Source organism: Protopterus annectens, chromosome 3.part1, assembly GCF_019279795.1.
Source record: "Protopterus annectens isolate FY-2018-M chromosome 3.part1, PAN1.0, whole genome shotgun sequence".
In the NCBI taxonomy this organism is placed as follows: Eukaryota; Metazoa; Chordata; order Ceratodontiformes; family Protopteridae; genus Protopterus; species Protopterus annectens.
In genome coordinates, this window is record NC_056732.1 from 404,882,697 (window position 1) to 404,897,133 (window position 14,437).

At 44.3% G+C, this 14,437-nt stretch overlaps 1 protein-coding gene across 1 annotated transcript in view; it reads right to left on the reverse strand.

Moving 5' to 3' along the window:
* Positions 1 to 14,437, reverse strand: part of TOP2B (DNA topoisomerase II beta) — a gene marked incomplete in the record, with an annotated part of 2,991,925 nt that overhangs the window by 591,440 nt on the left and 2,386,048 nt on the right. Inside the window, 1 exon segment of the mRNA XM_044066877.1 lies at positions 4,189 to 4,272. Within this exon segment, the coding sequence (XP_043922812.1) occupies positions 4,189 to 4,272 (84 nt within the window).

Consider the following 14,437-nt stretch of genomic DNA (forward strand, 5'->3'; position numbering starts at 1 on the left):
TTTCGGCTTTTCCCAGTTAGGGGTCGCCACAGCGGAACTCCGGTCTACTAATGATTAGCAGTAGATTCTTAGATGTACTAGTTAAAAAAAATCAGATTTAAAGGTAGTGCAGAGTAGCACTTTTAGATAACCCACTAGGGAGAATGCTTTACTTCACAAAAAGAGTATGCACCCCAGACACATCCCCAAAAATGTGTTAAAGGGGCAGATTTACAGGGTGCTCAATGATGACGAAGCAGCTCAGCAAGCACATGACATTGTTCAACAAGAGTTCCTAGATAGGGGTTATTCTAAGACAGAGATTACTGCTACTACAGATGAAGCATGGACACAGAGGAGCCACAGATGCAGACCATATTTTAGCAATATGGCACAAACCAATGAACATATTCCCATTAAAGTTGACGATTTTAGAGTTGTTCTCCAATATTCTAGTGACATTAATGAGTATACCTCCATTATTAAATGGAAAAAACTAAAACTAAAAAAAAAAAACTCCTAAAACTCCCACACTACTAACTCCACACCTAAATCATCATTTCTTTGCCTACTTTAACTTAATTCAGAGATCTTGCTCAAAACACCTTTTCATAAATCTTTTGCATGCATGCCTCTGGCCTACCTTACTGATATCCTCAAACTTTCATTGTTTGTTTTTCTTATCCATTGTACCCATAATATTGTTTTCCTCTGTAATATTGTAAATTTGTCTCTATTCGTATGTATTTGTATGTCTGTTTGGGGCTTTTCCCCTCGGGTCTCCACTGAAAAAGGGTAATTCTTACCCAGCTGGACCAACCCGGTTAACAAATGCAAATAAATAAATAAATAAATTGAAAGACATTGGAGGTTACTCTATGAAGCACCAGGACTTGCAGATAAAGTTGGAGATATTCCTTTGTTCTCCTTCAGCAATAATAAATCTTTGAAGAAATATTTTTGCAATAAAATGAAGGTAATCAGATCCATTTCTTCAATGCGTACTGGCACTTTTCCATGCAGACGGTGTACAAAGACAGTTTATGTACATCCTACACAACATTTCACAATTAGATGTTCTGGTTATGTTGACTGCTGTACGACCAATGTAGTTTATTTTTCTTTCTGTCAAATGTGCCACGCATACTAAGATGTTAAAGGATAGGATATTTTGAGCATAGAAGAGATATTAATAAATCAAAAAGAAAATAATGCCCTAGCTAATCATGTGAGACAGATGGACCATACACACACTTTTAGATTTTTAGCTATTCGGGTTATACATTCTAATATAAGAAGAGGTGATCTTGACAATTACACTGAAAGTGCTGAACAAAAATGGACTCTTATGCTTAATGCTAAGAGGCCCCCAGGTTTAAATGGGACTACATCTCTTAAACCTTTTTTCAAGTTACGCCGTCTAAAGCATTTTTAATATGACATAAATATTACTGTCTTATTTATTTTTTGTGCTTTTTGTAATTTGCACATTCTGACGTTTTTAATGTTATTTACATATCTATGTTGAATGGTCAGATGTTTATATCATGTTTTTAATGTGATTTAATATGGTATTTAATTAAAAGATCTAAAACAACTAAAATATATTAAGTACTACTATTTCTGCAATTGGTCTAAATTTATCAGCTGTTTAAAATGATACATGAACTGTTACTTTTTATAATCTACTTGTCTGAGGAAGCGGTAGGAATGATCGAGAAAGCGCTTACACTTCTGTTTTAACAATAAATGTTTTGTGGTTGAGTGTAAGACCGGTGCAGTTTTTTTCTTTTTACTGGTTTACTGTTCTGCACTTCTCTGCACCCTTGAGCAGTCTTTTCTGATATATTACTCTGGTATTTAGACCGACTGAGGGCTACCTGCAGGCAGATCACTCAAATGTGATGACTGCAACAGTGAAACACGAAGAACATCTGGGTTTTTATAGAAGTATGAGGGAGTCAAGCACTCTACAGAAGTGACTATGCTTACTGGGGGGGGGGGGAGGGCAGGAGGGAAGGAGAGTAGCTCTAGGGTTGGGCAGATTGAGAAGCACTCTGTAATGAGCTTGAACCTGAAACAATTCTCTAGACTCCAAACAAAGCTTCCACTCGAAGGGTGAGGTTGAGGATAGAGTGTCATCTGAGTTAGTGTATTCTCAAGTCTTTGGGGTATGCAAGTTTATCCATCCTCTGACACACACACAGGAGTCTGAATCTCCATGGGGGGACCGTCTCCCTCTTGCTTTTTCTGGGTAAGATTCCTAGCATAAGATCTTTTTGTAAGGTGGGTTGCCTGGACTTTACATAATACAAAACGTTCTGCTCTAGCTTTAAGTCCTGTGTAGAGATTTGGATGGATGAGGCAGTGGACTCAGCACTGGCTTGGGAAAGCCTACTTGCCTCTGACATGCAATGACGGGGTTTAGGGGAAGACACGGCCTCAGGTTGTGGCTGAGCAGCCGTAACCTTATTCCCATTCCCAAGCAGTTCATTCCCTTACAGTCACCATGGAGATACTGCTCCTAAACCTTGGCCATCAGAAGCTGTAGCCTCTTTATCAACTTTGGTCTCAAATGTCAGTGCAGTGTTAAGCACATGAGGTATGGGGCCAAATCATGTCAGCCTAAGGAGTTGCTGTGGCAGAGGACTTGGGCTAAACAAGTGTTGGACCAGAGGCCTGCAAAGGTTCTCATCTGTGTCAGCAAACAAGTCTAGGCCGGGAATCGGACACAGAAATGTCTTCAGCCTCTCAGACTGCCTTCTCCTTTGGATGCCTATCTTTTGGCTTATGGCGATGGCATGGGAACTGGTTCTGCCATGCCATAAGAAGGCTCAGCATATATGAATCTAAATACGGCTGGAGGAATTTGTCCCCAAGCCTAATGGTCTTATTATTGAACACAGCGCAGAACAGGCATTTAGGAGAAGTTTTGCTGAGGCCCCAAGCAAAAACCACAGTGTGAATTTAAAGTCATTGTGTAAAATTTGCTTCCCACATGGAAAGCAGTTATTTAATCTTTTGAACATTAACAGATTACAACTAAGTTAAGAGAAAAAATGCCCCCAACAGGGGAATTTTCTGAGATGCTTTGGTGATTCAAGCCAACCGATGGACTAATGACACTGAATAAAAACTCTAGGTATTGGACTACGTGGTTAAAAACTGAAGATAGCGCCAGTTGCTGTACCGGTTATACTCCGGATGTCTTGATGCCATACACTCAAGAATGTTCGCTGGTTGGGGAATGGTGAAAGACTCTGGTATTCAGACCTACAGCGGGCTTCTACATGGTCAGAAGTTTCATGACTGCAATGAATATCAGAAGAGGTGCAGTCAACAGGCAACCATGGAAATAACAGGGTAGCAATGGCCACATCCTCACTGCCTGTGGAATTTTTGTCAATTTTTTTCCCCATTCTTCTGTGGTGCATGCCCCTACATTCCTTCACTGTCCTACTAGAAAACTCTCTTGCCATGAAAAGCCAGAACACTAACCAGCCCACTGCTGCAAATATTTTATGTTAAGGAAAACCCAAAGATTATGGACTATAGTAAGTAAACCCTCATCCACAAAGTATGGTGTTTATAAAAGGACATCCAGTAGCTTTCAGTTAGGCAAGATAAACTGTTAAAGTACCGCTCCTTCTTGTGAATTTGTTTCTTGCAGATATGCTAGAAGGTGCTGGCAAACCTTTATTTTGTCATCAAACTAGGGAAAGTCCACAAAATATAACAAACAGCAAACAATACACAGAAATCAACAAGCAAATCTAGCAAGTAGAACAGAAGTACAGAATGGTTCACGAATACTTCACACAGTATTTCTACAAGTTCCCTGGAAATAAACATCTAGACGAGTGACTAATCTTTTAGCAACAAAGAACTGAAAATGGTTCAAAGCAGTTCTCCCTTTTCTATGAAGTGTCCAGTACTTGGTATAGAGGAGGAAAGCTGCTCCAGTCTGAGGACAACAAAAATTCTGGAATGAAGTAGGCTGGACAGAAATACACAACTACCTGCATACAATTTCAAAAACAATGAATGACAGACTGTGAGCTTTGAAAGCATCCTGGTCTACTGCAAGTTTTATACAAAAAAAGACTAAATGAAAATCATCATTAATATTCTTATAGGCCAATGGCTCCAAAATCAATGGTTTTAATGGGGAGGGAGAGAGAAAGAGAAAAAAAAAAACAAAAAACATACGTCAAGCTCCTCGATGAAATTAGCAAGATCCTCCTTCCACAGGTCAGCTGGTGCCTTTTTCCTGAGGTCTTCAAGTTCTTTACTCTACACAAACAGGAAAAAGATACCATGAATTACACGACCCTACAAGACAGCAAAACAAAAAGAATAGTTGCGTAAAATCTTACCATAACCATAGATGTCCTTTCTCTTCCATGTTGCAGGATTCTTAGTGTGGGATTCCCTGCCTCAGGCGACCCAAACATTGGCTACTATACAAAAGTTTAAGCTTGGCTGCTGTAGGACGTGTGACATCACACGTAGGGCCATAAACCAGGGACCTTAAATGCGACATCTGCACGCACAGACCTCAGAACTTAAATGCCCTATCGGACAGTCCCACAGAGAGTAACAAGTGATGTCAGCCAGAGGTGCAAAGTGTCATATGCTGGCTAGTCTGACCCTGGTCTAGGGTAGAGCCTCACAGTGCTCTTATGACAGGTCAGTAGTAAAAAAATGGGGGATAGGTAGGTGGGAAGGAATACTGCAACATGGAAGAGAAGGACATCTACGGTTAAGGTAAGATTTTACACAACTATTCTATGTCCTTCTATTCCTATGTTGCAGTATTCTTAGTGAGGGAGAGTACTACAGCTTAATTAGAGGGAAGGGTAGAGGTAGATGTAGCTGATTCCACAAAACCCTGCAAGACTGCTCTAGCAAACCCTGCCCGGGGCTCTGGAGACGTGGTCCAATTTGTAGTGTCTAGTGAAGGAGTGAACTGTGGACCAGGTGGCTGCTTCCAGGATGGAAGCTATATCCAGGCCTTTGAGGAAGGCTTTCAAAGTTGCCACACCCCTGGTAGAATGAGCTCTTACTATCTGGTAAGTGCTTGACATGGTGGGAGTAGCAGAAACAAACAGCTTTCCTAACCCAAAAGGAAATGGTTTGCTTGGAGACTGCCTTGCCCAGGTCCCTAGGGTGGAAAGATACAAAGAGTTGGTAAGATTTTCTGATGGACTTAGTTTTGTCTAAATAAAACCTTAATTGTCTGTGCACATCCAAGGAATGGAGTATCCTCTCTATGTCACTGGTTGATAAGAGGAAGAAGGTGGGCAGGTGAATGGTTCGGTTTAGAGACAGTTCGCTGACCACTTTAGGCATGAAGGAAGGGTTAGTAGGTAGGGTCACCCTATCCCTTGTGGAAGGTAGTGTAGGGAGAGCAGGCCATTAGAGCTTGCAACTCTCGACACTCTTTTAGCTGAGGTAAGGGCCACCACAGTACAGTCTTCCATGTACTCATTTGGAGTGCAGCAGCCCTAACTGGTTCGAATGGGGCCAGTGTTAGTTAGTCTAGAATGAAGTTTAGGTCCCAGGGGGGTGAGATGGGTTTTCTTGGTGGTCTGATGTGTAAGACCCGTTTCAGGAATAATTTGACATCTAGCCTGGTTAGTAAAGGGGAATCTAGTGGTAGACAGGCTGAAATTGCTGATAGGTGGATTTTTCCTAAAGAGTGCGAAAGACCAGCCTTAATTAGTTCATACACACAGGTAAGAACTGTGTGTGTGTGTGTGTGTGTGGGGTCTGGGATCCCTGTCCTTATGGAGACAACAGTTGGAGAATCTTTCCCATTTCGATAAATAGGATCTCTTAGTAGTAGGTTTCCTGGCCTTCCTCAGGGCTAAAAGCATGTCCTCTGAATAGTGGTGTCTGAAAGGGATTAGAAGTTTATCACCCAGAGTGTAAGGCCTAACATATGTTGTTGAGGGTGAATTACAGTTCCCTTTTGTTGTGTGAGTAAATCCACCTTGTGGGGTAAGTTGTGGTGATTGCCCTTGGCTAATGAGAGAAGTAGGGGGAACCAGTGCTGCCTTGGCCAATAGGGAGTCACCAGCAAGATTTTTGGTTTGTCCCTCCTGATTTTCAGGAGGACTTTTTTGAATGACAGGGAAGGGTGGAAACGCATATAGAAACTGCTCCTTCCATGGAATGTTGAAGGAATCTATCCTTCAGGCAAGTGGAGTGTGATCCTTGGTGCAGACTTTTTTCAATTGTCTGTTCTGGGGGGGGGGGGGGGGGATCAAATCTACCTAGTGTGTGCGCAACTGGTGGGCAATGTCTAGAAAGGTATCCCTGTTCAGCATCTGCTTGTGTTGTAGAGAGGATGTTCTGCTTAGAATATCTGCTTGTTTCTAGTCCTGAGTAGGGATGTATGCTGCCTGCAGGAATAAGCTGTTCCTGGAGGTGAGGTCCCAAATTTGCAAAGTTATCCAGCAGAGGAAGTAGGCCTTGGTCCCTCCCTGCATGTTGAGACACAACATGACTGTGGTGTTGTCTGTGAAGATCTAATCCTTCCTTTATGCCTAAGGTGGTTTCCAGTGTAGCTTTAAATCAAACCATCCACTTACTCACCATCTTCCCCAATCCACAGAACAAAGGTGAGAGACTCCTGCATTCCTTGGACATTCACAGGCAGCTTCGTTACTATTTGGACAAAACTAAGGCTTTCAGAAAATCTGACCAGCTCTTTGTATCCTATGCTACAGCTTCTCAAGGGAAGGCCATATCAAAGCAAACCATTTCTAAATGGATAGGTCATTGCATACGTTTCTGCTATACCCATCATGGGAAACCAGTTCCTGCTACCATTATATCCCATTCTACCAGGGCAACAGCTACCTCTACAGCCTTTCTCAGGGGGGTTCCGACCAAGGAAATTTTAGAAGCTACAACTTGGGAGTTCAGTACACCTTTACCAAACACTATCACTTACCTCTTTACTCAAAGTCCAGGGCAGGCTTCGCCACTGCAGTTCTGCAGGGCCTTATAGCCTCCATTAACCCTCTTTGATACCTCCCCCCTACCTTAGCGTTGGGATTCAACCCAAGTGTGATGACTGGGCTTGGTTGCAGGACAGGGAGGAAGGCTTTCGGGGCCAGAAGAACTGCAGTCATTTCCCTCATATTGATGCGTTTCTTTTGGGTTCCAAGCCTCCTGTACTATGAAGCCTTTCATGATAGTCCCTCACCTTAGGTCTGATGCATCTGTATCCACGTACTGGGTTGGGGAGGGTGGCTGTAGTGGAAGGCCCAGGTTCAGTAGTATTTGTTGGATCCACCACCTTAGTTCTGCTTTGAGGCAGGCCAGGAGGCTAAGCTGGTGCTTTACGGTATGTGGGTGTTGGGACCACACATTTTTCAGGTACCACTGCAGTTTTCGGATGCGCATTCTGGCTAAAGGCAGCATTGGGATGGTTGGTTGCCATTAGTCCCAGGATCTGCAAGAATCGTCTTGCAGATATCGGATGAAAGAAAAGCTGTGTAAAATCTTACCATAATCATAGATGCCCTTCTATTCCATGTTGCAGTATTCTGCATATAGGTTTACCCTCCCGTCTCGCGTACGTACGGCCAGTATCCAAAAGCTTTCAGTCTCTCTGTGGTGCGCAAGACAACTGACGTAGGCGTGACTTTGTGGGCCAGAAAGGTGACATCAGCACGCACCAGCCCTCAGAACAGAAGCCCCAGTCAGAGCCAGTCCTATAAGGGCAATGCCACATCATTGCCATCCAAGAAAAGAAGTCATTAGCTGACAGGAAGGGAAGGAAGGAATACTGCAACATGGAAGAGAAGGGCATCTATGGTTAAAGTAAGATTTTACACAACTTTTCTATGCCCTTCTATTCCCATGTTGCAGTACTCTGCATATGGGTGAGTGCCAAAGCTCACTGATATCGGGGTGGTGGTTTAGAGGCAGACTCCAGGAATCCATGAAGGATAAACCTGACGAACCCTGCCCTGGATCTGGATATGTGGTCCAGTTTGTAGTGTTTGGTGAAGGTGTGGACCAAAGACCAAGTAGCAGCTTCCAAGATACTAGAGGTATCCAGGCCCTAGAAGAAACCATTGCTCTTGTGGAATGAGACGTAATTTTACCCAGCAGATACTTACTATAGAAATGGTAACAGAAGGTGATGGCCTTGGAGATACAAGTAGAAATAGACTGCTTGGTCACTGCTTTCCCCAGGGCGCTGTAGTGAAAGGATACAAAAAGTTGGTCAGCCTGATAGGCTTGGTTTTGTGCAGGTAGAATCAGACTTGCCTGTGTACATCCAGGGAACGCAACACTCTCTCACGGTCTCCTGGAAGGTTTGGGAAATAAACAGGTAGGTGTATGGCCTGATTGAGGGACAGGTCATTAACTACCTTGGGCATGAAGGATGGGTTAGCCCAGAGGGTGACCCTGTACTTGTGAAAAACGAATGGAGGAATAGCCATAATGGCATAGAGTTCAGACGCTCTTCTGGCTGAAGTTAGGGCTACCAACAGAACAGCTTTCCAGTTTACATGCTTTAGTGAAGCTTCATCAGTTGGCTCAAAGGGCGGTAGTGTAAGCTTCTCAAGCACTTAGTTAAGGTCCCAAGGCAGGGGAGAAAGTTTCCTGGGTGCCTAAGGTGAAGTACCCCTTTGAGGAAGAGTTTGGAAGGAAGTCTGGATGCTAATGGGGGATGCAGAGACAGGCAAGTAGAAATCGCAGACAGGTGGGCTTTGATGGAAGAATAAGCCAATCCAGTCTGTAGTAGCTCACACAAATAGGACAGCACTAAAGGGGGTTAGGTGAGAAGTGGATCCAGCTGGCTTTTATGAAACCATATAGTGAAAAGTTTCCACTTTGAGAGATAGGATTTCCTTGTGTTTGGTTTCCTGGCCTCCTGCAGGACATAAAGCATGTCCTCATTGTAAAGGTGTCTGAATGGAATCAGAATCCTATCAACCAAAGGGTTAGGTGCAGAAGCTCCCACTGTGGATGGATTAGTGACCCCTTATTCTGTGTGAGAAGGTCCACTCTGCAGGATAACTTGAGGTGATTGTCCTCGGATAAGTGAAGGAGTAAAGGGAACCAGTGCTGTCTGGGCCAGTAGGGAGTCACCAGCAAGATTTCTGGGTTGTCCTGCTGGATTTTTAGCAGGCCCTTTTTTGAATGTGTGTGTGTGTGTGTGTGTGTGTGTGTGTGTGTGTGTGTGTGTGTGTGTGGGGATTATATAGATATTTCCCCTTACAAGAAACTGAGACGACATCTGTTGCTAGTGCCTGTGGTTCTGGTGTCCTGGTGGAAAAGCTAGGAAGTTGCCTGTTGATGGAGGAGGCAAAAGTACAGCTTTGTACCTACCATAAATGTAGATGTTCGAGTGTTCGCTCTGCTGCAGTCATCACACTAGGGTTATCCTGTCGTCAGGCGGTCCCGCAGTCAGCCGGAATTCCAAAGTCTTGGTCCGGTGTCGGTTGCTGTCGCCTCTTCCCTGACGTCAGTGCGCCAGGGGTATATATAATGCAACCGAAGCCATTTTCTTCAGTTTTTCTTGCCCCAGATGTCAGGTGCCCCCAAAAAGGTGGTCAGGAATTAGTACCAAAAGGAGTAACCACTGCACAAACACAAAATCCCTTCAGCTATAAGCAAATACATCAGTAAGGTATAGAAGAGGTTTAGCCAGTAGATTAGAGGGGATGGAGGGGGGATGGGGTAACCTGGACTGCAGCAGGGTGAACACTCGAACATCTACATTTATGGTAGGTACAAAACTGTACTATGTTCATCGTGTTACCCTGCTGCAGTCATCACACTTGGGTTGAATCCCAAAGCTAAGGTAGGGGGGAGGTATCAAAGAGGGTTAGTGGAGGCTATAAGGCCCTGCAGAACTGCAGTGGCGAAGCCTGCCCTGGACTTTGAGTAAAGAGGTAAGTGATAGTGCTTGGTAAAGGTGTGTACTGAACTCCAAGTTGCAGCTTCTAAAATTCCCTTGGTTGGAACCCCCCCCCCTGAGAAAGGCTGTAGAGGTAGCTGTTGCCCTGGTAGAATGGGATCTAATGGTAGCAGGAACTGGTTTCCCATGATGGGTATAGCAGAAACGTATGCAATGACCTATCCATTTAGAAATGGTTTGCTTTGATATGGCCTTCCCTTGAGAAGCTGTAGCATAGGATACAGAGAGCTGGTCAGATTTTCTGAAAGCCTTAGTTTTGTCCAACTAGTAACGAAGCTGCCTGTGAATGTCCAAGGAATGCAGGAGTCGCTCACCTTCATTCTGTGGATTGGGGAAGAAGGTAGGTAAGTGGATGGTTTGATTTAAAGCTACACTAGAAACCACCTTAGGCATAAAGGAAGGATTAGTTCATAGAGAAACTCTGTCTTGATGAAAAATGAGGAAAGGTTCCACTGCCATTAGTGCCTGTAGCTCTGAGACACTTCTAGCTGAAGTTATTGCTAGGAGCAGGGCATTCTTCCATGACAGGAAATGTAGATCTGCAGAGAAAGCTGGTTCAAAAAGAGGTAGTGTTAGTTTTTCCAGAACAAAATTGAGGTCCCATGTTGGTGTAGGAGCTCTCCTGGGTGGTCTAATGTTTTTTGCCCCTCTGAGGAACTGCCTTAGAAGATGATGTGAAAATAAGGGTGGATCCGTGTTGTAGTGAGCTGAAATAGCTGAAGCATGGATTTTAATTGAGGAAATGGAAAGTCCTTTGTGCAACATCTCAGTTAAATACCGTAGAATACGAGGCATGTGAGGCTGAATTGTGTCCTGGCCTTTAGCTTGGTTCCAGGCACAAAACCTTTTCCATTTGTCGGAATAAGCCTTCCTGGTGCTTGGCCTCCTGGCTTCCAGAATAACATCCAGAACTGCTTGTGCAAAGGGAGCTGGTTGGATGTTTAGAAGATATGCCATGCAGCCAGGTTTAAAGTTTTGAGCTGGCTGTGAAGAATCTGATTGCTTTGTTGTGTGAGCAAATGGGGAATTTGGGGCAATATCCATGGTGGGCCATATTTTTCAATAGCGGATACCAGTGCTGGCGTGGCCAATCTGGGGGTATGAGAATCAGTCGTGGTCTCTCCTTTTTGACTTTCAAAAGAACCTTTGTGAGGAGAGGCAATGAAGGGAAGGCATATACTGTCAGGTTTTTCCAACTGAAAGAGAGAGAGTGTCCACTTTCCAAGCTTGATGGTGAAATGTCCTTGTATAAAATTTTGTCAGTTGATAGTTTTGAGGACTGGCAAACAGGTCTATGTCTGGAAGGCCCCATTTTTGAGTTATCATTGCAAATATTTGTGGTTCTAATTTCCACTCGTGAGTATCCTTGATGTTTCTGCTGAGGTCGTCTGCCAATGTGTTCTTCTGTCCTGGCAGGAATTGAGCTTGTAACTGGACTTAGTAGGCCAAAGCTGTGTTCCATAAGGTCATTGCTTGCCTGCATAGAGGGTAAGAATGTGTACCTCCTTGTTTGTTTATGTACCACATTACTGTGGTGGTGTCCTGGATGTAATAGATCCTTGAAGGCTGTCAGAGCTTTCTGTACAGCTAGCATCTCTTTTTTGATTTATGTGCAGATTTCTTTGATCTGCAGTCCATAGGCCTTGAATGCATTGTCCTGCCATGTGTGCCCCCCAGGCGTAGTCTGAAGCGTCTGTTGTGATAGTTTGCCTGGCTGGGGGCAAGGTGAAAGGCTGACCCTTGTTGAGGTGACATGCCTGCGACCACCATAGAAATTCCTGTTGTAGACAGGGAATGAGAGATATCATTGTGTCGAAGCTGTGGCTGTGTTGAGACCATACGCTTTTTAGGTACCACTGTAATTTCCTCAAATGCAGCTTTGCAAATGGTATTATTAGTATGCAAGATGCCATGAAGCCCAAAGCCTGCAGAATTTTTCTTGCAGTTAATTGGGTCTTTGTTGCCATGGTCTTGAAATATTGAGTCAGTTGTAGTTGCTTGTCTGGCGTAAGATAAGCCTTCTGGGCCGTTGTATTCAAGCTGGCACCCAGGAATGTCATTTTTTGTGAGGGTACTAGTTTTGACTTCTTTTGATTTACTGTGTACCCCAGGCAGTTTGGTAGATGCTTTACAAAGGCCAGATGATGTAAGAGAATGTCTTTGCTTTCTGCTTGGATGAGGCAGTCGTCCAGGTATGGATATATTTGAATTCCTCTTTGTCTGCAGTATGCAATTACTGGTGCCAGGCATTTTGTGAAAACTCTGGGCGCAGTAGATAAGCCATAGGGCAGTGCAGAGAATTGGTAATGGGTTGAACCTGCAATGAAACAGAGGTATCTTCTGCAACTTTGTCTGATAGGGACATGCAGGTATGCCTCCTTGAGGTCCAACGTTACAAGCCATGCTTCCTTGCCCAACATGGGAAGTAGCTGCTGTAGTGTTAGCATCTTGAATTTGGGTACTTGTAAGTGTTTAGAATTGAAAGGTCCAGAATTGGTCTCCAGGCATTGTCCTTTCTGGGCACTAGAAAGAGTCTTGAGTAAAATCCTTGGCCTTGCTCTCGAGTAGGTACCAGTTGAATGGCTCTCATGTCCATGAGAGCTGTAATTTGCTTTTGTGCCTCTGCCCATTGATTTTGTGGCAGGTTTGGCATTCCTCTTTTCATTGTCAAGGTGTGAAAGTGGAATCTGTATCCTCGTAAAATCATGTCTAGGACCCATTTGTCCTTTGTGACAATGTGCCAGTTGTCTGCAAAAAATGCGGGTTTTCCCCCCAAGGGGGCTGCCCAAGAGAGTATTGCTTGGCTGGATGAGGTGCAAGTCATTGAGTTTGCCTTCTGGTGGTTTGAGACCTGTCTTCTCCTCCCTTCTGTGTTGTAGAGCCCCATTGGCGAGGTTTACACTGGGCTTGTGGTTGTCCTCTGCCCCTTGGGCGTCTGTATTTACCCCTCTGTGGTCTGTCAGTGGCTGGAAAGGACCAATTTTTTGTTGGCCAGTTTCTGCTGAAGCGAGGGGGTTGTACTTGTAGGAAATCTTTGACTGTCTGCATAGATTTTGCCTTATCTTCCATTTTCTTTAAAACTTCTGCTTTAACTCCAAAAAGAACATCCTGCTGTAAGGGAGCATCCAGTAGTTTTGCTTTAACATGATCAGGCAGAGTTTGTTCTTTTAACCAAGCATGCCTACGTATAACAGACCCAGTGACAGCTGCTCTGCAGGAGGCCTCCAAAGAATCAAACCCACATTGTAAGGTATGTCTGCCCACCTTCTCAATGGCATGCAACAGATCCTGTACTTCTTTCAATTCAGATTGTTGGGGGAGAGAGGTTATTCTTTGCTTTAACTGAGAGATTAGAAACTGCTGATACTTAAGCATGTGAAACTGACAATTCAGTGCCCTCATAGCTAGTGTGGCTGAGGTGTAAACCTTTTTCCCCCACCTGTCTAGTGCTCTGGAATCCCTCTCAGAAGGTACTGGCCCCCTTGGGACCCTGTGAGATAGTCTCTGGGTCAGCTACATGGCTTTTGTAAAGAAATTTGTGGGAATCAGGCACTCTATAGTATCTGTCAGGCTTAGCCGGAGCAGGAGGTAGAGAGTCTGGGTTAAAACTGGATTCTAAATAGACATCATCCACAATGTCCAAAACTGGCGGGATGGCAAGTGGTCTGTGTTGGGGAAGTAAAAGAAACTCTCTGAGCCTTTTCTTTGAGTCAGAGTAGTCCTGACCTTCCCAGTGAAAATGTTCCCTCATAGTGTGTAAAGTTTCCCCAAAGGAGTAGTCTTCAGGAGGAAAAGCGAGTCCTCAGCATCAGAATCTTCATAAGGAGAGAAGAGTAGTCTTGGTCCTCAGAGGAGTCTGAAGAAATTGACATTTGCTCAGAGGATGCATAATCTTCCTCTTGTCTAGGCCTTTTGTCAGGAGGGGGCTGGGAACCCCTGATTAAAGAAATCAAATCTTCAGCCATTTTGAGCATCTGTTTCTTAGGCATGGGGCCTTGAACAGGAGACTGAAGTGCAGTCCTTTTAGATTTAGAAGGGGTCTTCGACATAGAAAACGTTTTAATGGTGAGTGTCATCGGTGGCGTTTCTGTAGCACCGTTTTTTGTAGCAAAGTCGTCGGAAGGGCCTGAAGTAAAAGGCTGCGTCGGCCTGGTACATTCCGTCAAAATTTCCGTAGCGGTCTCGGGTTCCAGATCTGCGGTAGTCAGGGGCTGCGTCGGAGCCTCACTGAGGACCGGAGAACCGGAGACCAGATCGGCCAAGGCCTCGGAATCTGGTTTAGGTCTGGGCTGTCTGTCCTTATCCCTGCGTTTTTTGTGCACGCCAGTAGTCGGTTGCTCCGACGGCATGGTGTAGTTAAATTTCCTATCGAAGTAGTGTTGTGCGAAATCAAAGCGCCTTTTAATAGTACGCTTATTAAAACTAGCACAAAAACGACAAGTAGTGAAGTCGTGGTCTGGGCCTAGGCAAGGTATGCAATAAGAATGAAAATCCTTATGAGGTATTTGC